Source organism: Hyposmocoma kahamanoa, unplaced genomic scaffold (assembly GCF_003589595.1).
Source record: "Hyposmocoma kahamanoa isolate Upper Pololo Valley unplaced genomic scaffold, ASM358959v1 92, whole genome shotgun sequence".
Classification (NCBI taxonomy): Eukaryota; Metazoa; Arthropoda; class Insecta; order Lepidoptera; family Cosmopterigidae; genus Hyposmocoma; species Hyposmocoma kahamanoa.
The window spans coordinates 5,305,810-5,326,134 of NW_020654748.1; the positions used below are offsets into that span (position 1 = coordinate 5,305,810).

Genomic DNA, 20,325 nt, shown 5'->3' on the forward strand with positions numbered 1-20,325 from the left:
TTTGACCTCAATCTCACCTGATGGAAAGTAACGGTGAGCTCAACCATGGAGCATGCACACCTAAATAATGCCTATTCACTCTCGCCTTAAAAAAGGGCCAGTTAGAAGCATTCAGGGAATAATTCTGCAGCATGGAATTCCACTCAGCCGTTCGCTATATAAAAGCCTAACGTGGACAAAATAAATGGATTGTATATCATTCCATCCACCAAACGAAATACATAAGTCACACACATAGGCTGCGTCGCACTTCAAGCATTCCGTAATCCAACATACTGAGGATAAAGGCAGTGGGATTAAACAAGGGATGATAAAATCCACTTTTCTGTAGTAATTTCGAAAAAAATATTTCCGATATTATTAAGGTTTACTTTCAAATGTACGTGGCAAACATAATATGTGCTATTATGGTCTTAGGAGCTCGATTGTTAATTGTTGGTTATTAAGACGGAGAACATTCAGCTCGATATCGAATAAAGCCGAGTACTCACCAGCGAGCTGTAACTGTAACCGTTGCATGTTATGTAACCAAAAATCATAGTGTGTATGTGGTTCGCGAGCTTGCCGCGAGCGGTACGCGTGCGGTTGGCAGTGAGCCGTTTAATTGAAGACTGTTTCAAGCGTACACACTAGAACCTCGTTACTGTATATACACATTACAGTTACAGCTCCCTAATGAGTGGGTACTCATTTTACGAGATTTCAGTGAGTACGCGTGAAAAAGTATTCACTCGCTAGAATGAGTACCTGATTATCGTCGGCTCACTGCAAACCACACGCGGTTCCGCTTGCGGCAAGCTCACGAACCACGTGCTCGCTAGTTAGTACCAGGCTGAATACGACACTCTTTCACTTCCCACTACAAGTAAGCTAAGTAGGTACTAAGACTGATATTTAAAAAAATAACTTTGATTAAACAAAAATGCCAAGATAAGCAAAATTTTCGTATTTATAAAACGAACTTGGCCTAAGTTTAAGCAAGAAATTACTCGTACGAAATAAACTCTAAGTTTTATTAAATTTCTTGCGTAAACTTAAGGAAAATTAGTTTTGTAAATACGAAATACTTGCTTAGCTCTCCATCTTTGCTTAGTCGAAAGTACGTTTCATTAACTAACGATTATTAATACCGTCAATTGCCGTGTGGTTCTCCTTTACGAAATAAATTACATTAAATAGTGTTCCCGTGGTTGTCGCAGAAAACAATGAGTTGGAATCATTGCTAAATCGCGCGGTAAACTTGACCATAAATTCTTGTTTTTAGGGAAGGAAAGTCCCAAAAAGCTCAATTCTTTATGATATCGATTGACGGGACCAACGAATCGTGCTCAATTGTAGCGCCATTCAAAGCTTTAAATCGCTAAGATCTGAGGGGCACTGCCACTGCGCCCGTCACCCTGAGGCAAGTTGACAACCTCATGTGCCTGTAATTTCACCAGCACCCTTCGACACCGGAATGCAGTAAGCTCATATTACTGCTTGGCGGCAGAAATAGGTAAGGTGGCATTACTTCTCTGGCCGAACTCTTTCCCTAGTAGCTCAACAGATACTAATATCGTAATCTAATGTAACTATTTTTTACCATCCTGGTCTGCCAGGCAGAGGTCCCGGGTTCGATTTCCGAGTCGGGATGAATATTTATGTGGCCCACATTTATTTCTCTCGGGACTTTGGGTGTAATTTGTGATTATCTGTGTGTGTATCCATGGCACCCGCGATACGGGGTTTCCCTAGTGCCGGGCTATGAATGTGTACGTTATTTTATTATCTTAAACTAATCTACCTTAAATTTAAATTAACAGTTAGGCTTTCTATTCGAGTAGTAAACGCAATTCCGTCATTTACAAAACTTGTTCTCGTCAACGCTTGCCTCCACTTTTCTTTCGGTTGACTTTTTGATGCAGTTGTCTTATAAGATGACCAATCAAACTCACTCATCGGCTTTTAACTTTATTAAACATGTTCCTGTCTTATTTACCTATGGTCATTCTATACAGTACAAGTTCATACCTACGCATAAAATGATTAAGGCTAGGTAGTTCATCATGTTTACTAGGTCGTTTATCAAATAACATACGTGCTTACATTCGGTACTGAGAGATATATTTATCCACATTCTTATTATTATTGATATTATTAATAAAGATTATACAATACAAAGAAAAACTCCTTCGATCTGATTAAACGCGACCCAGTGTCTGTTGCCACACCGGGGCCACTGCTCTTACCAACTAGCAATAGACGGAGTAAGCAGATTTTATGAATTTCTCTACATATATAGGGTCAAACTAGTATAAGACCTCAATGAGGATCTATTAAGCAAACTCCAGCGTGTACAGAATCTTTGCATCAGATTAATATACGGATTGTGCAAGTTCGATAATATGTTTGAATATAGGAGGCTTCAGTGGCTGTCCATCCAGTTGTCTCTGCTTTCTCTATAATGTTCTATATGACCCTCGTACTCCGCCTTACCTTACGGAACGTTTTCGCTTCCTCAGACAAAAGAAATAACCGTGAATTTAGGTCTAAAATGAATAACCTATTGAAACCTCCTTTCAGTCGCGCAGAGTATTTCAAAGACTCCTTTATGATTAAGGCTGCACAACTATGGAACGAACCACCGTCTGAAATCCGACATTCGAAGTCTGCGAAGATTGCGTAAATATCTTCTGACACTGTCCTAGTCTGCAACATGTATATATTTATTGGTAAGTACAAGTTTATTTAGGTATATTTATATATACTAATATATGTAGGTATACTATATCGTTATTTATTATTTGATAAAATTAATGTTAATTTTTGTTTATCTATACAATTCAAATTATGCTATTGGCACACTACGTATCCCGCTCTGATTATCTTTTCTATATATCAAAGGTTGTCTGGAAGAGATCGCTCTTGATAATGCCGTCTTTTCCTACATTACTTTTAAGATGTCTATGTACTGTTTTTGTTCTTGTGTGTGATCATTAAAGTGTATATCTATTTATCTATCTAGTATAATACTAGTGAGCTCCTTGTGTTTTATCCTGTGGAGTTACTAAGGTTTTAATGATAGAAACATCCCTGGGGACGCTCTTTGCATTATAGATAACAAGTAGGTAGGATAACTATTCCTTAACAGGATAAAGACAGTAATTGCCCATTTGGAAAAATATTTACTTTGTAAGCTTAATGAAGCATGTAAATTGTTGCCGTTTTTATGATACCAAGTCGTGCGCTTTGATGGTAAGCAAACACGTTTGTCCATACTAGTTGCAGTGCCACTCAGAGCTTTAAATCACAAAGATGAGTGGCACTGCCACTACCCCGTCACCCTGAGACATAAGTTGACAATTCCCATGTGCCTATAATTTAACCAGCACACTTACCCTTCAAAATCGGAACACTAATGCTCACATTACCGCTTGGCGGCAGAAACAGGTAATGTGACAGAATTTCCTTGGACGAACACTTTTACAAGAAGCGCTACTGATTTGTATGATAACAACGTAAATGGTCGATTATTGTAACAGTGAATCTGTTTGTCGGTAGTAGATAGCGCTCAAATTATATAATCGCTATAGGACTCGAAATTCGCAATTTATAAAAGAACAGCATAACATCCCATGCCTAGCTTAACTTAGTGAGGAATTACACCAATACAGTATAATCCCAAACTCTCTTAATATATGAATTATTTCTGTACTACAATTTACAAAAATTCGGTTTAAATTTTTTCGACTCAAGCCGAATGAAGAGAGCTCATAATACTGCTGTTTATTGATTGACGAATGCGAATTTATAAAAGTCGTACAACATACGTGTTGGTAAAAAGAATGCCGTGTGCCATTACCTTATTTCCATGTGTATCATAAGATTAAATCCAATGTAATCAATTGAATGAATTTTCACATGGAACTTGATCGATGATCGTAAATACTTATGAAGCCATAAGAACATACAACCAGCTTCGTTCCGATAACAAACAATGTTATGAGCTCAAATATAAAATCGATGAATGTAACTCTTATAAGAGGGAACCTTCGATCGCTTTTTCCCCCATCGCCTTGGGCTATTTTATTCAGTATATTGTGTAAGAGGTTTGGAGTATGTGCGACTGAAATGTCATAGGTCTCATTTGGTTTGTCAATTAGCGCTCCAATCATAATCTTTAATCACGTTTGTGTCCACAACACATATCACCACAATTGTTGAAGGCACGTGTTCAATATTTCAGTAAACATTGTGAGATTTGGGTACGACCCTTCATTGTATACGGAGTAGTGCTTTAACATAGATAGGCATGTGGGTCTATAGTAGCTTGAATAAACATAGAATCTATTTGATAGAATTAGCATCGTCTTGGGAAAGTTATAGCGTGTTCTATTGTTAGGGAACTCATAATCTTGTAAAACAAAATAACTACATGAACATAATATTCCTTGAGAAAAATACGCTGGTAAATTATGATTATGCTTTTTCAAAATTCGATAAAAAAAAAGTTTAAGAATCGAAAACAACACTTTAATTTTCGATGAAACTAGTAATTTTTGGTCGTCAATGCGCAGCGTAGTTATATGAAATGATTTTTGTATCCAAGTAAGCTGTTTGCTTAACGACCTGTATATGCAACAAATGTTAATGCGGTAACTATGTAGTTTGTATCCATGTAGTGTACGTGTACCATAATCCTATGTAACATAAATAAAACATTAGGTAATGTGGAAACTCAATTACCGTGAGTGTTAAAATGGAAGCCATTGTTACAGTAAGGTACGGTAGAGCGAACTGCACTACTCATTTTACACGGTTTATTTGGAGCGTTCTTATCATACATTAGTGGCATGTGAAGACGACGCACTTAAGGTTTGAGACGGTATAGAATGAAAACAAAAAGTGTTAGAAAATCAGCTATTGTTTTATTTTATAGTGTAAATTTACGCTTTTTGATATTAGAAAACAAATCTTCAGTCAAATAATTAAGTACCTCTCCATTTTTCATTCTTTTTTTTTTTCAAATCAAAATCGGACATTTCTAATAACAAATAAAGATATTGTTGAATCTAGAGTGGCTTTGTGACTTGAAGTAAATTAATTTGCTCTTGGATTAAATATTTCTGTCTTATAACTAAAATACACTTTTGATACGTTTTTTTACTATTATCAAGTAATTATTCTCTAGCGTCTATAGGGAGAGGATCGTTTTGGTGGATTAATAAAATTAGTCTTCATAAAAAGAATTTTGTCTTTTTCTAAGTAATCTGTTTTTACCGTGTACACTTTTGGGAATCATCTATTTTGTAACGGAAGTGTGAATGAAATACGCAAATAAGAAAAAAGGATATTAGACGTCACGTACATTGACTGACTTCAAAGTAAGTAACTAAAGCACTTGTGTTATAGAAATCAGAAATAAATGCGCTACCACAAATACCCAGACCAGAGACAATATAGAAAAATTAGTTTTTCCACATTCCAGAGGCTATGAAAAGCTGTATGCAAGCCAGTTATCTTGTTGTTTGAAACATACTGTACAGTAAAATAGGAAATAAAAAATATAATTTACTTAACGAGTTCTTAGGAAAAGAAATTATTATTACGAATTTAAATAGCGTATATTTGTTTTTGTTTTCTATACACAATCAACCTCAAAAGTGATTCATCTCCTGGCTTGCCATCCTTAGGGCGCGTTCAAATTAGCTGCTGTTAGAAGCGCTGCAGTCGCGCGGCTGAAGTAAAAGGCCAAATTCCTAAAGACCAAATTTTTAGTGATGTTTTATCTTTCGACTCAGTTACGCGATGGATTCTGACGAAGAAACATTACTTTTGCCTAGTTCTTGGGGCCCACACTTCACATATGGGTATTAAAAATGATTCATCTGCTATGTTTTTTTCAGCTGTACTTTCAAAATTGTCAATAAATTTTAGACAAAATTTCCCCATACCTTTTTTTATACAGTCGATTGGAATAACTGGCGGAACTGCTATCCCATATTGCAGGGTGTTGTTTTACATCCTTTATAAATTCCTCAATTCGATTTTCATCCATCGTGGTTAATTTGAATAATTAACATGTACACCTCACTAACCGTGACTGCAGCGAAGGGCGCGAGGCCGCCGTGCGGCTGCAGCGCTGCTGCAGCGCGTCTAACAGCGGCTAATTTGAACGCGCCCTTAGAGGTGCAATATTTTCTTCAAATTTAAATGGACCACTACTCAGGTACCCTCTTTCCAACAAAAAATAATCATTAAAATCGGTTCACAATTATGGCGTAACATACATACAAAAAAACATACAGTCGAATTGAGAACCTCCTCCTTTTTTGAAGTCTAACCGACGGTAACCTATCACAAAGTCGAAAATGTTTTGTCCGAAATAACGTTTATTCGGATTTTCATTACATCGAAAACCGAATCATAACGAAACAGTTGTTCTTTCAGGATATGTTGAATGTTTATCGCAAAGACACGATTAGGTTCGGTTAAGTTAGGTTTAAAAGAAAAAACATTTCCTCTCAAAGTTACTTTCGAGGTTATGAAATTTCGACCAAACGTTATTTCTGGAATATGTCATTTCGGACTACTGATAAGTAGCCCCAACCGACTTCAAACAAAGGAGGAGAAAACAAACCGACATTTCGGGCCCTTACAAGTACCATGGTCGCTGGTGACTGAGGTAGTAAAGTCATCAATCAATTGTGTATAATATTAACGCGAACCACATTTTTTTGGTTGGTTTGTTTAAAAAAACAAATATACGCGATCCAGCCGGATCACAGGAATGTTTCTTTATGTTTACTCGATCTTTGTATTAATAATAACACTAGTGAAATGTGTTCACAAAAAATGGTAATAAGAACATGATTCATTTAAAATAAATACTGCAAAAATACGCGATTCAGATCCGGAAAAAGAGTTTCATTTCCTTTAAATTGCTTAAAATTAGTACAGACGACGACGTATAAAGCTGAGAAAATTTTATGGTAATTCATTAGCGAAGCCCATAAATTTTGCTCTCAATGGTGCATACTCAAATAAATGCTGTATTTTAGTGAATAAAATGGACGACTTCCAAAAGCCCAAAGTAAAGCAAAGATAATTCAATATGAAGAGCACAAATTCCCTTGACATTTAAGGTTCCCCGAGACGCGAACTTGAACGATTGGGACTGATGGAGGAAGTTTTAAGCTACGCTATGGTTCTGCTACGATACTTGTATCCTTGCGAATCAATACATGATTACTTATGTATAAGGTTTGGCTTTTACGGACTTTGAAAAGAAAGGGATATTCAGCTTTTGTTTAAGGTTAGTTGAAGTAAACACGAGCTGTCATTGTCGTGGTTATGCCATAGATTTAGTATTGGGTACCAGTTGTAATCCTAATTACTGTAATTACTATAATTTAATTCGAGCGATGTTCATTTGCTCTGTTATTTTTTTACCTTTTTATCGCATTGTAATGGCAATACGAATACCAACGTCAAATAAACATCACTCGTTTCGATCACTGACAAACGGTACACTACGATGAGAATCACTTAGAAGAGAATAAAATCCTTGAAAAACGGAGTAATTACGTTTCATTTTCTCAGATAAGGATCTGCTTCTTTATCTTAGAAGAGGGGATAAACTTACAACAAGCCCACAATTTGCGTGATTTAATACTAAAGTATTACATAATAAAGTTTGTGCATTATTGCCGTAACCGATATTGTTATGGAAGAATATCCAGCCCTTGGCAGGAGTAGCACTTCGAGCTTTAGAACGCCAAGTTATCCACGATCAGTAGTTGGAGCATGCATTACTACTCAGTCGGTGCCTCTTGTTACCCGAAACGACGTACATCGCGAGCAGAAAACGAACAAAGAGCACTTCGAGTGAAAGGAGTAGTATTCGTCGCCGTAAGCGTACACGGCAATCTAGACATGTGAAGTCGATGTCAACCGCTTCATCGAATTGTAGCAGCATGGCGAGTCGTCCGCGAGAGCGACGAGAGAGACATTCCCGTCATCGAAGCAGAAGTTTGAGCCGTAGACGCGTGCACCTACATCGCCGCAGTCGCAGCCACAAACAGAGCTGCCGCGCAAGGGCGAAATCAAACCGTAAGCGGAGTCGCAGCGGCGTACGATGAAGCCAACGGCGCTGCAGTAAGGAACATCATTGCGCAAAGCGCCATGCACGACATCAGGAGGATGTAGGTAATCTTAATAATAGTACGCAGATATTTTTCACTGAGTTACTAAAAACTTCAAATAGCAGCCGACCTGACGGAAATAAATTTCCGATGTTAGGCAATGTTCTTCCGGAATTCGACCCAATGGTCAAAGGTCAAAACAATTCACGTATGGCTAAGTAAGGTTGAGGAGTGCTGGGGTGATGCCGAAATTATACATTACGCATTGCCTAAATTATCAGGAGTCGCTAGATCATGGTATCAGGCACTGCCATCTATGTCGTTTTCCTGGCAAGAATGGAAACTCAAGCTCGCTGAGTCCTTCTCTAGCAAGGAAGGAAGTGCTAACAGAAATGCTGTCAAAGCGAGTTAGGTTTAATGAACCTCTTGAGTTTTATTACTATGACAAAATCAACTTGTTGAATCGCTGCGAGATATATGGTAAGCGAGCTGTAGACTGCTTATTATACGGAATAAAAGATCGTTCATTAGGTTGGGTGCAAAAGCCGCTAAATGCCAAGAGCCGGAGCAAGTTTTACAATATTTTCAATCAATAAAGCGACAGCCGCAGGACACTGATAGGTCAAACAAGATTAAACAAGATAAACGAAGTGTTGCTAGTACTCCAGGTCATACAAGTGTCTCCTGCACGCCGTTTAATACTGTTAACAGTTTGAAAACACTGCCACCAAATAGGCCAACTACTGGTACACCAAGCAAATGTTACAACTGTAATGAAGTAAGCCATTACAGTTTTAAATATCCAACAAGATACTCAAATGCAATATATGTAACAGATTAGGATATACAACTGTTAACTGCTCAAAATTGCCTAAAGATCCTAGAAATAACACAGATCCCGTATTGGAGAAATCCGTCATGCAAATTGAACAGCCCAAAGAGCACACTTTATACGCCTTAAAACTGTTATTATAGATACAACAGTCTTAATATGGTATAGATTTAGATAATAATTCTCTATGAATGGTTTTAGAAAAAATAAATTATTCTTATAGACTTATTTCACTCAAGTCAACATTTTAAAACCTTCTTAATACCAAACAACTTAATTAAGTGTAATCTCTCTTAAGATTTGCTCTTATAGTCCTTATTTTAAGTTCATCTGTAGAACAACTGATATTTTTTTGTAAAATTGTTCTATACACATCCAGTAAAGTCTATTAATACTCTAAAAACTAGTGTTCCTAAGTTTATTCTAGATATATTTAATTTATAGACATTCTGTAGTGTTTGTACTTGTGACAAACACGTTATAGCGCGTCTTCAGTAGATTTTATTTAAAAAAATACTACAATTAGGGTTTTTACTCTATTGGACGTTGTAAGACTTCATGCAAAATGGATAAAGTAAAGAATATTAAACGATGTGGTGGAGGTGGTGAACCTTGGATATTAAGTCACATCATTCGATACAATCAGCGTTGCCAATGCCAATTGTTCAAAATCCCCAAAAATCACGGTTAAAATCCTCAAATTTGGGGAGAGCAAAGTTTATATTGCTCACAAATTCCCCACATCTCGAGTTTTCATTATTTATAAGAAATACATCGCTTAAAAATATAATAAAGAATTAAGAAAATCAAAATGTAATAATCTATTACGTTTGCTATGAATGTAAACATAATGTAAAATGTAAAACTAATTATAAACTTAGATGACCTTAAATCGTTTATTTATTTTAATTAGATTCAACATTAATCTGTAATAAGTTTTTGAAAAAAAATCATTTTTCTTTGCCTTACAAAATTAAATAAATTGATTACTTGTTGTGCATTTGGCGACACTATGTTAATGTTAGAAATAATCAATGCGTTTCGACCTATATTTAAAGTTGACGAGTGGTAAGTTGTGGTGTGGAAGTACCAACTGCTCGGCTTTGTTTATCAATAGCTGATTTCGTTTTGCTTCATACCAGGGACCGGCCTAAGTGGGAGAAAGAATCGCGAACTCAACACGCACCGACTGGTAATTTTACAATTCAGAACCAAGTGCTCTAATAATAATTCTATTTAAGCTGCTTGTTAATAATACGAGGGATGTGCGATGTTGAAAACCACGTCGATATAGTCCATCACAGTGTTTCTAACAGTAACGATCAAACTAGCGATGCATCAGCAATTGATAACAAAATGATAAAATATTAGAATCCCCACATTTTCCTCACATAGCCCCAATCCCCACAAAATCCCCAATCTAGTTGAAATTACCCACAATTTGGGGAATTCCCCACAATTTGGATAATTCCCCACAAATTGGCAACGCTGGATACAATAGCCATAATTCGCGCGCGAGAGCGATTCGTTTGTTGACAAATAAATAAACATTGTGAATTAATTTCGTGTTCTGAAATGATAAAAACAATTGATATGAGCGCGTAAACTACTGTACTTCAATGTCGTGTATGTGTATTGTGCCGTCTATCAATACAATACAGTGAAATCATTGTGTGAAATGTGGTTGGCGTGAAGAAATAACCTCAATTTTGTAATGAAAATTTTATTTCTTCCAACCTAAGTTAGGTATGTCATTAAAATATTCCTTATATTTATATGATAGGGAACTTATCCACCTTTCCAGTCATATATAACACATTCCATATAATTATACAGAATAACGGTTTTTTGCGACAAATAGGATTTTTAAAATTGTTATTTTGACCTAGTGTTTTGAAAAGTGTTTTATTGCATAATAAGCTCACTATTCACTATAACTTTTATAAAGGTTTTGTAATACTGTCAAAAGAAAAAATCGCTTAGAAACATCGCGTTTTGTAGACAATCATAAAAGATTCATAGGAGTGAATATTCTTCTACAAGATCGAGTACACTAAAGCAAGTAAAAATAATCTTTTCTTATTGTAAAGTTTTTCTGTAGATAAAGCTATAGACAAAATGCTCCCAACAGAGTTTTGAAAAAAGCTTTAAATTCTTATCGCATTTTTTATTTTTAAAGAATTACTATGAAGTAGCCGAGATAAATTTTCTTTTCTTTTAAAAAAGTAAATTTAAGTTGAAATTAGTTTGAAGAAGCCTAGAACTTCTTCGAAATGGTTTGTTTTGTGAGTTATTTTGTATGTTTATAAGCTTTCTATAAATATTTAAAACCGAAAATCGATGACTGTATTTTTATTAAGTTTATATTTTATACATAACCATTTAAAATTTAGCGAGCGCATTACTTTTATGACAGGTTTTACATCACTTTTCACAATCTATTTAAAGTCGCACGTCAATTTGAGCTTTCTAACGGATTAAACATTGCGCGAAAAAGTCAGAAATATTATATCTAATTTTGCCATGTTGCAATTTTGATAGTTTATATTTTGTAAGCCATTAAACTTGAACTCTATTAGTATTAGATAATTGCGTCTTATGTTTGTAACGCTTTAGTATTTTGGTTTTAAAATAGCATTACTAAGAAAACTATCATAGACTATAAATTATCTAAAAACTGTCTACAAGACTAAATTAAAACTGTCTACATTCTACAAATGGCCTTGTAGCATTCTAGAACGGTTACTTGAGAAAAAAGATAAGAATCACTCTTAAGACTACCTACAGATAGTTTCTCAAAGCACTCTTGTTATCTACTAATAAAGTTGCGCCCACTTTTACATTAAATTATTTAAAAACCTTCTTCGAAATATCCTGAAGGAATTTGAACTGTTAAAATCTTCAATCGAATTAAATTTTATTAAATATGTTATACTCTATATTTAGATATGGGTGTACTGCTTGGGAGAAAATACTAATGACAAATATATAGTGCAATTGTGACTAGATGGCACAATGATGGACGGTTATGTAGATTTAGGTAGTCAATGTCTTTATTAAGATCAGCGAAGCAAATAGATTAGGTATTACGTGGATTAATGACAAACTACCAATAATGAGAAGGTTAGGTAACATTGTTATGCCTCTGGATGTAGCAAGGGTAGAAATAAAAATACAAGAAATAGTTGATAAGATTGAGATTTTGATTGAAAAATTGCAAGATGCCATTCTGTTTTTTGCAAAACTTGCAAAACTTGAACTGACTTTACAGCATGATGTTTCAGCCCCCCAAAACAACTAATTGTGATATCCGTTGCTTGTAGTAGCAGCTACTTAGATACAGCCTATGTAACAGGGTCGTTGAGGGGGAAACCTCGCAATGAGTTTTACGTATTGCCAGGTGAATACAGTTTCGAAAATGGAATGGAATTTTGGTACAAAATGTTAGTAAGAATCCATAACTTTACAAAGGGTGATCTATTAACACGGTCAAGACCTATGGGTAAATGTGGTCACGTTAATTTTCTTAAGTTTCACGATGATAACACAAACTCTGCAACATCTTGGGCCAGGATTGATTAAAGTTCAGGTAGAACGATTAAAAGCATTACTAAAATCGTTTGAGATGTGTTTTTCTAGTCATTTAAAAGGACTAGGTTTTACAAATGTGCGTCAAATAGAAATCGAAGTTAACGACTCGAAACCGGTTGTATATCGCCCTTCTTATGTCATATCCTGAACGTGAACTTGTGCAATCAATGGTAAAGGAAATGATAGACGCAGACATAGTATGCGAATCAAGTTCAGTTTATGCGAGCCCAATCTTACTTGTTAAGAAGAAAACAGGTGAGAAAAGGCTCTGTGTGGACTATAGAGCCTTGAACAATAAGAACACAGAACGTTACCCTTTACCATTAATCGACGACCAATTAGATCGATTAGCTGGTCATAATCTATTTATTAGTCTTGACCTCGCATCGGGGTATTACCAAATACCAATAGTAGAGCACTCTCAACATAAAACATCATTTGTAACTCCTGATGGCCAGTATCAATTTAAGCAGATGCCATTCGGTCTAGTAAATGCACCATCAATGTTTTATACGCGCACTGAATAAAGTACTAGGCAAATTAACTTACATTATAGTATATATGGATGATGTACTTATCCCAGCTCGCTCACTCGAATAAGGAATGACTAGATTAAGCGAGTTGCTTAGCTTAATAAAGGGGGCAGGTTTGACTCTCAAATTGAAAAAGTGCTTCTTCTTTGAAAAGGAAATCGATTTTCTTGGTTTTCGTGTCAGTGACGATGGCATTAAGCCTGGTTCCAGAAAAAAAAAACAGTTATAACAAACTTTCCCACACCAAAAAATATCCACGATGTTAGGCGATTTATAGGTCTCGCAAGCTTCTTTAGGAGATTTGTAAAAATGTTGCTCTTATAGCAAGACCTTTAACAGACCTGTTGAGTACAAAATTCGAATGGAAGTGGACTAATGAACATTTTGAAACATTCAATACATTGAAGGAACGGCTCACTGAACGACCTATACTAGCTTGTTGTGATCCTAAACTGAGCACGGAATGGCATACGGATGCCTCAAAGTTAGGCATTGCGGGTATTTTGATGCAACGTGATAACGACGGTTTACTTAGGCCCGTAGCGTATTACAGTTGGAAAACAACGAATGATGAGCAGAAGCTCCATTCTTTCGAATTAGAAACTCTTGCTGTTATTGCTTCATTGAATCGTTTTGGCATATATTTACTGGGGTTAACATTTAAAATTGTAACCCACTGCAATGCACTACGCACCATACTGACAAAAAGAGATCTTATCCCATCAATTTCACTATGGTAGGTACAATTTCAGGAGTACGATTACACCATTGACTACAGACTTGGTACTTGACGTTCTGGCACGTTGACGCTTTAGGTCGTCATCTTGTATCAGAGACAAATCCGCTTAACGAAACTCATGTTGTCGATGTACTGAATGTAAACGTGAAGGATTGGATTGCAACAGTACAAGAAAATGACGATGAAGTTAAGCGCATTAAACAAATTTTACTAGATAATGATACTAAGTATGTAGCTGACAAATAACTAAATATTAAGCACGTATTTAACGCTGTAGCTACTCCGAGAGCCAATGGACAAGTAGACCGGTTTAATCGCACTATTTCAGAGGCGTTGTGTGCATAGTGCCATAATAAAAATGATAATACTTGGGATACATATGTAGGCGATATTCAACTAGGCCTATTACTGTTTGGATACAAATTAGATAGCCCCACAGAAAACGTACTTAGTGACGTATTTACAGAAACATCTGAACGCATTACTGGTGATGATCTAATGCACTTAAGATCGCAGGCCGTTTATAAAATAAATAAACATCAGGAAGCTGCGAAAAAACAATTCGACAAACACCGGAAAAATGCAACTTCTTATAGTGCAGGTGACCTTGTTAGGATAGAAAGGACTATTATAGATATAGAAGAGCCTATCCAATGACAGATTTCTTGTCAAAGATACACCTCTGAGTAGAAAAGGTAACAAAACATACGAAAACGTCGTAGCATTAGACAAAATCCACCCCTGGCTTAATTTTAAAGAATATGATAGCGAAGGTAGCGAAAGCAAGAAAGAAACAGAGATGGCGATAGTTCTGACTCGATTAGCAAAGATTGAAATTTGTTTATGAGAACAACGTTAATATTAGGTATTAACGATAATAAAGTTTTAATTTGGTTAACTGAATATAAAATTCTAATATTATTATACTACTTGATTGAGAATACGAACATGATTGTGATTAACAAAGTATGTTAATTATTACTTAGTTTTGTTTCAGATTCTTTAGATTAATATAATAAATATTACAATTGATGCGAACATAGGCTATGAGCGGTCAGTGCAGAAAGCGAAAGGTATTGGGCAACCAATGCCACATAGATGATCCCAGATCATACCAGATTGAGATATGCAATTTTGAAATTGTGAACTAGATTAGAGATTTGATTAAGAGTGACGTTTGTTGTGAAACATCAGATTATATTTAATGTTGTAAGAAATCAATGGTTACATTTCCGTTTCCCAGATCAAACAAGCGTCACACGATTTTCGATGAGACCATGTATTATCGTTATTATCCCGTCTATTATTGCTTGTAATTTATCTAACGTAATTTTCTTTTCTCTCTCTCGTATATTGTTATAAACTTAGAATAATAACGCATAGAATGATAGTTTCATATCAAACGAGCTGTCACAAGTGAGGCAAAAATCAAATTCATGTAGGCCAGTTTTAGTAGTAGGTTAATTTTCGGTTTTAGTGAATATTTATATAAAAATACAAGTTGAAACGCGTTACTTCCTTGTGGAATGTGTTGTCATTGTGTAGTAGATTAAGTGCTTTCGGCCTTCACTTTGTGAATTATGTATCATTGGAAACAAAATTTGCCTAAATTTAATATTTAATAGGTAAACAAAACATTTATGTAATATGTAAGCTGTATGTTTCTTTAAATAAATAAATAAATATATATATATATATGTTTATGATATGTGTGTAGATAAACAATGTTTCGTGTGCGTGTTTTGTATCACATTTGCTTGAGTGTAAACGTATTCATAGACTCTTAGAAAATTAAACCTTTACACTTAGAATAATAACGCATAGAATGATAGTTTCATATCAAACGAACTGTCACAAGTGAGGCAAAAATCAAATTCATGCAGGCTAGTTTTAGAAGTGGGTTCATTTTCGGTTTTAGTGAATATTTATATAAAAATACAAGTTGAAACGCGTTACTTCCTTGTGGAATGTGATGTTAGTATCTATTTTATGTTTGTCTGACGTATTTTTGCACTCATTTACCGCACATTTCGTCATTTTTAGCTAAAATTCTTGGTCTGTTCGCGGTGCAAGTTGACCTTGAGCTTGAAGGCCTGCCCGCTCGTGTAGGCCCATTGGGAGCGCTTCAATTTGCCTCACTTAGCGTGTGCGGACTAGGTTTCTATGCGTTATTATTCTAAGGTTATAAATTTGTTAGGTCTGACTATATGTTTACATTTCATAACATAATATTGTGTGAGAGGACTCACCTTAAGAGGATGGCCGAGTTGTAGGGGAAGGTAGCCTAAAACGGGTACCCCGCCTAAAGCGGGTAAGGCTGTGTATGTGTACATCTCAAGCGTAAATGTGAATGTGTGAATGCAGTGAAAATGGCAGACCGGCGACCAATCAGAGGCAGTCGGCTCGCTACACTGGCGTACGCGCTTTGAAGGTAAGACAAAAACAAAGATTTTCGGTGTTTTTATTAAAATTTATTGCTAGATTTCAATTCTGAATATTCGAAAAGTGTCCATATTAAGTCTTCAATATTTTTATGCTATTATTACGCAATAAACAATGATCATAATCGAGTCAGAACTTTGTCGCCTTGTGTTTTGATTTTAAGGTTATGGCATTTGGGATAAAAAATGTGCTTTTGGGCAAAAGGGGTAGTGGTAAAACGGGTACCCGTTTTGCCCATACCCGATTTGCCCGAATAATTTTGCATCGAATGTGTTGCTTGTGGTTAATTTCGGCATGACATTTTTTTTTGCAGATGGTTAATAAATATAAGAGGAAAACGACTAACGCATCTTGGGATGATGGAGTTATGAAGCTTGCAATGGAAGAAGCAGGCAAAACATCAGTTAATAGTGCAGCTAAAAAATATGGAATAAATTTGTCGACACTACAGAGACACATAAAGAAAGGATGCCCGAAAAAGAAACTCGGGAGATTCACAACTGTTTTTACGGAAGCTCAAGAAGTTGAACTGGTCGAGTATTTGTTTAAAATGGATGATTTGTTTTTTGGACTTTCTAAAAAGGAGTTCTTGGAACTTGTGTATCAATATGCTGAGCGGAACTATATACCTCATCCATTTAAAAACGGAACAGCGGGTGAAGATTGGTACATTGGTTTTAAAATGCGTCATCCCAATGTCTCTCTGCGCCGTCCAGAGCCAACATCAATCGCTCGAGCTAGAGGCTTTAACCGGCCGCAAGTAGAACGGTTTTTTGACTTGCTTGAGCAACAGATCAAGAAACATAACATCGATGCAACACGTATATATAATGTTGACGAAACTGGCATACAAACAACGAGCAATAAGCCTCCAAGAGTTCTAAGCAAATCAGGAAAAAAACAGGTTGGCGTCATAGCAAGTGTCGAGCGAGGTAAATTGACGACTGTAGTATGCTGCTGCAATGCGGCAGGCTCTTTTATACCCCCTTTTTTAATATTTGGGCGGAAACGAATGGTAGACAGGCTGCTGGATGGGGCTCCACCTGGATCAGCAGCTACTTGCACCGATAATGGTTGGATCAACGGGCCAACATTCTTGGAATGGTTACGGCATTTTGTAGAAATGACAAGACCAACACCAACTAGAAAAATTCTACTAGTAATGGACAATCACGAGTCCCACAAATATTTGGAGGCATTGGACTTTGCGTCAAAAAATAATGTGATTTTTGTCTCTCTTGCTCCACATACGACACATCGTATGCAGCCGCTTGATACCTGTGTCTATGCACCTTTGAAAGTTTACTTTGAACAGGCGGTATCATTGTTCCAAAAAACGCATGTTGCTCGCATCATTTCCCAGTATGATGTGGCGAAATTATTTGGTGAAGTATATATGAAGGCAGCGAGTGCCCAGAACGCGGTGAAAGGATTTTCGTCAACCGGCATTTGGCCTACAAATAGAAACATATTTGACGATTCTGTCTACCTTCCATCAACTTTAACTGATCGACCAGAACCTTCTCTTCCAATTGGCACTGAAACTAGCCTTGTAACTACAGTGCCTGAGACAGAATCAACGCCTGTACCGACCAACAAGGAGATTAGCCCAGTTACAGTTCTCAGGTCTCAGTTGCCTGAGACTATTCCAGAGTTTGAGACTATTCCAGATGATACTCAAAGCCAAATTGATTCAGATACTCGTAAATCATTTGATTCTGATCGCACTGTTTCACCATCCACTCTGAATGAAATTCTGTTTGGAAATTTAATCTGCAAAACTCCTGAGCCATTGGAAGACTCAGAATCAGCAAAACATAAAAATATAACGCTTTCAAGAACCGTAACACCACTACTCCATAATGCTTCCCCATATGACATTAGGCCGATACCTAAAATGGAATCCAAAACTACTCGTAAACGCAAATCACAAAGGGCGGAAATACTCACAAGCACTCCTATAAAAGACCAGCAGAGAGAAAAAGAAATGAAGAAAACAATTACCAAGAAAAAAGGTGATGCTGTGAAGGAACATTTGAAGGAAGTAACGTCAGGAAGTAATAAAAAATGGGCATTAAAGAGAAATTCAAAAGACGTTAAACCGTCTACAAGTAATATAAACAAAGATGGAAAAAGGATGAAAAAAGGTATAAAACAATCCGAATGCAGATGCTTAGTGTGTTATGAGCAATATCAAGATCCGCCATTAGAAGATTGGATTAGGTGTGATGATTGCAATATGTGGGCACACGAGAGCTGTACCTCATACTCAGGAAGAGGCGCTTATTACTGTGATTTGTGCCAAGAATAACAGGTTTCTCTATTATATCTAATGACTTCCACCACTGTCAGCAAAATTATGAGCCCCTTGTGTTGGATAAACCATTTTTTCTAATTAAACAAACTTCTAATTCCTTATTTGATTAATGCCATTGTCGTGCCAAAATTAGTTGTAATAATTTAGAAGTCACTATTTTTATAATTATTTTATAACAATTTTATTGATCTCAATAATTTAGTCACTACCCAGTTTGCCCTAAAGCCTTACCTGTTTTAGGCCCCGCTACGGGCAAAACGGGTAATTCGAGGAGTCTAGCTTTTTGTATTTTTTTAAATATTTTTTAAGTAATGACTTTATTTTCATGTTGATTTTATAAACTTTAAAACATAAAGAACTTAATATTCAAAAATACACATTTGATTTGTTAATGCTCTCATTTTTATTTAACCACAACCTTAGCTTACCCGTATTGGGCTACGTTCCCCTAAGCCTAGTTACTGTAATTACTATAATTTAATTCGAGTGATGTTCACTTGCTCTGTTATAGTCTATAGCTTTTTATCGCATTGCAATGGCAATACCAACATCAAATAATCATCACTTGTTTTGAACACTGACAAACGGTACACTACGACGAAAATCACTTAGAAAAAAATAAAATACTTGAAAAACGGAGTAATTACGTTTCATTTTCTCAGATAAGTATCTGCTTCTTTACTAAATCTATGGGTGATGCCGTGTTAAGATGTAGTGTACCATTTACAATAAAGATTTTTTTTTAATAATTATAATATACATACCAGAATTTATTTTAAAGACAAGATATCTATGTTCACGCTTTTGTATAATGAGTATTTGTTCTTTGTATTTGCTTAATGCAGAAAAAAAGGATAAGTAACTTGAACGCTCTTGATTAAGACAAAAACAATTTTGATTCAATAGAATATTTGTATAAGGATTACTATACAATACAACTGTTTGTTGTCATAACTACAATCACCAACAGTATGATAGGACACCACCAACACCAACAGTATGATATGTTACACCCTGTGTTACTAAAAAATCTATATTAAATATTAGACAATATCGCATGCGTTGCGCTGATCCCAAAGTAAGTAACTAAGCACTTGTGATATGGAAATCTGAAACAAAGACGGTACCATAAACACCTAGACTCGAGACAATATAGAAAAGCTCATTTTCTATATTGATCCGGCCGGGGATCGAACCGGGGACTTCAGAGATGGCGACACCATGAAAACCGGAGTGAAAGCCACTTGACCACAAATATATGTATATTGGTGGAACATGATAGCTCAGGGTGATCTTGTTCTGAAACATGTCGAGAATTATTTAACGAAGACGTGAAGAAGACATCTAAAGCTTTTGCTAGAGGAGAATACCCTGTAATGGAAGGGCCAAACAGAATAAGTTATACACGGCGTTTCAGAGCTTGTACCTTGTGGCAGGTGTCAAATGAGGGCCTTGTAACGCACTTAGCGGAAATACTTGTGGAAGAGGTGGAGACAACTACGTTAGTTCAAATAATCATTCATATAAATGTATTATTTATACAAACCTTTGTGTTTTATTTCTATAGCCGCGACAAGTGCTCGTCGCTTTCGTTCATTCCTGCGGCCGTGTAGTAGTTACATCGTGAATAGGTTTATTTGAGAAAAGCGCAACACTAATTTACATTTGTCAAAAGACGAAAGCACTGCACTATAAAATATGTCACGTCCTAATCTTTAAAGAGCCCCATATACAGTTGATTAATCATT

General features: G+C 36.0%; 1 protein-coding gene across 1 annotated transcript in view; it reads left to right on the top strand.

The window, feature by feature from the left end:
• Positions 1–18,571, top strand: part of LOC113236658 — a 40,180-nt gene extending 21,609 nt beyond the window's left edge. The window contains exons 2-3 of the mRNA XM_026472818.1: positions 16,183–16,249; positions 16,574–18,571. Of these exons, the coding sequence (XP_026328603.1) occupies positions 16,183–16,249; positions 16,574–18,571 (2,065 nt within the window). The remainder of the gene's footprint in view (positions 1–16,182; positions 16,250–16,573) is intronic.
• The last annotated feature ends 1,754 nt before the right edge of the window (positions 18,572–20,325 follow it).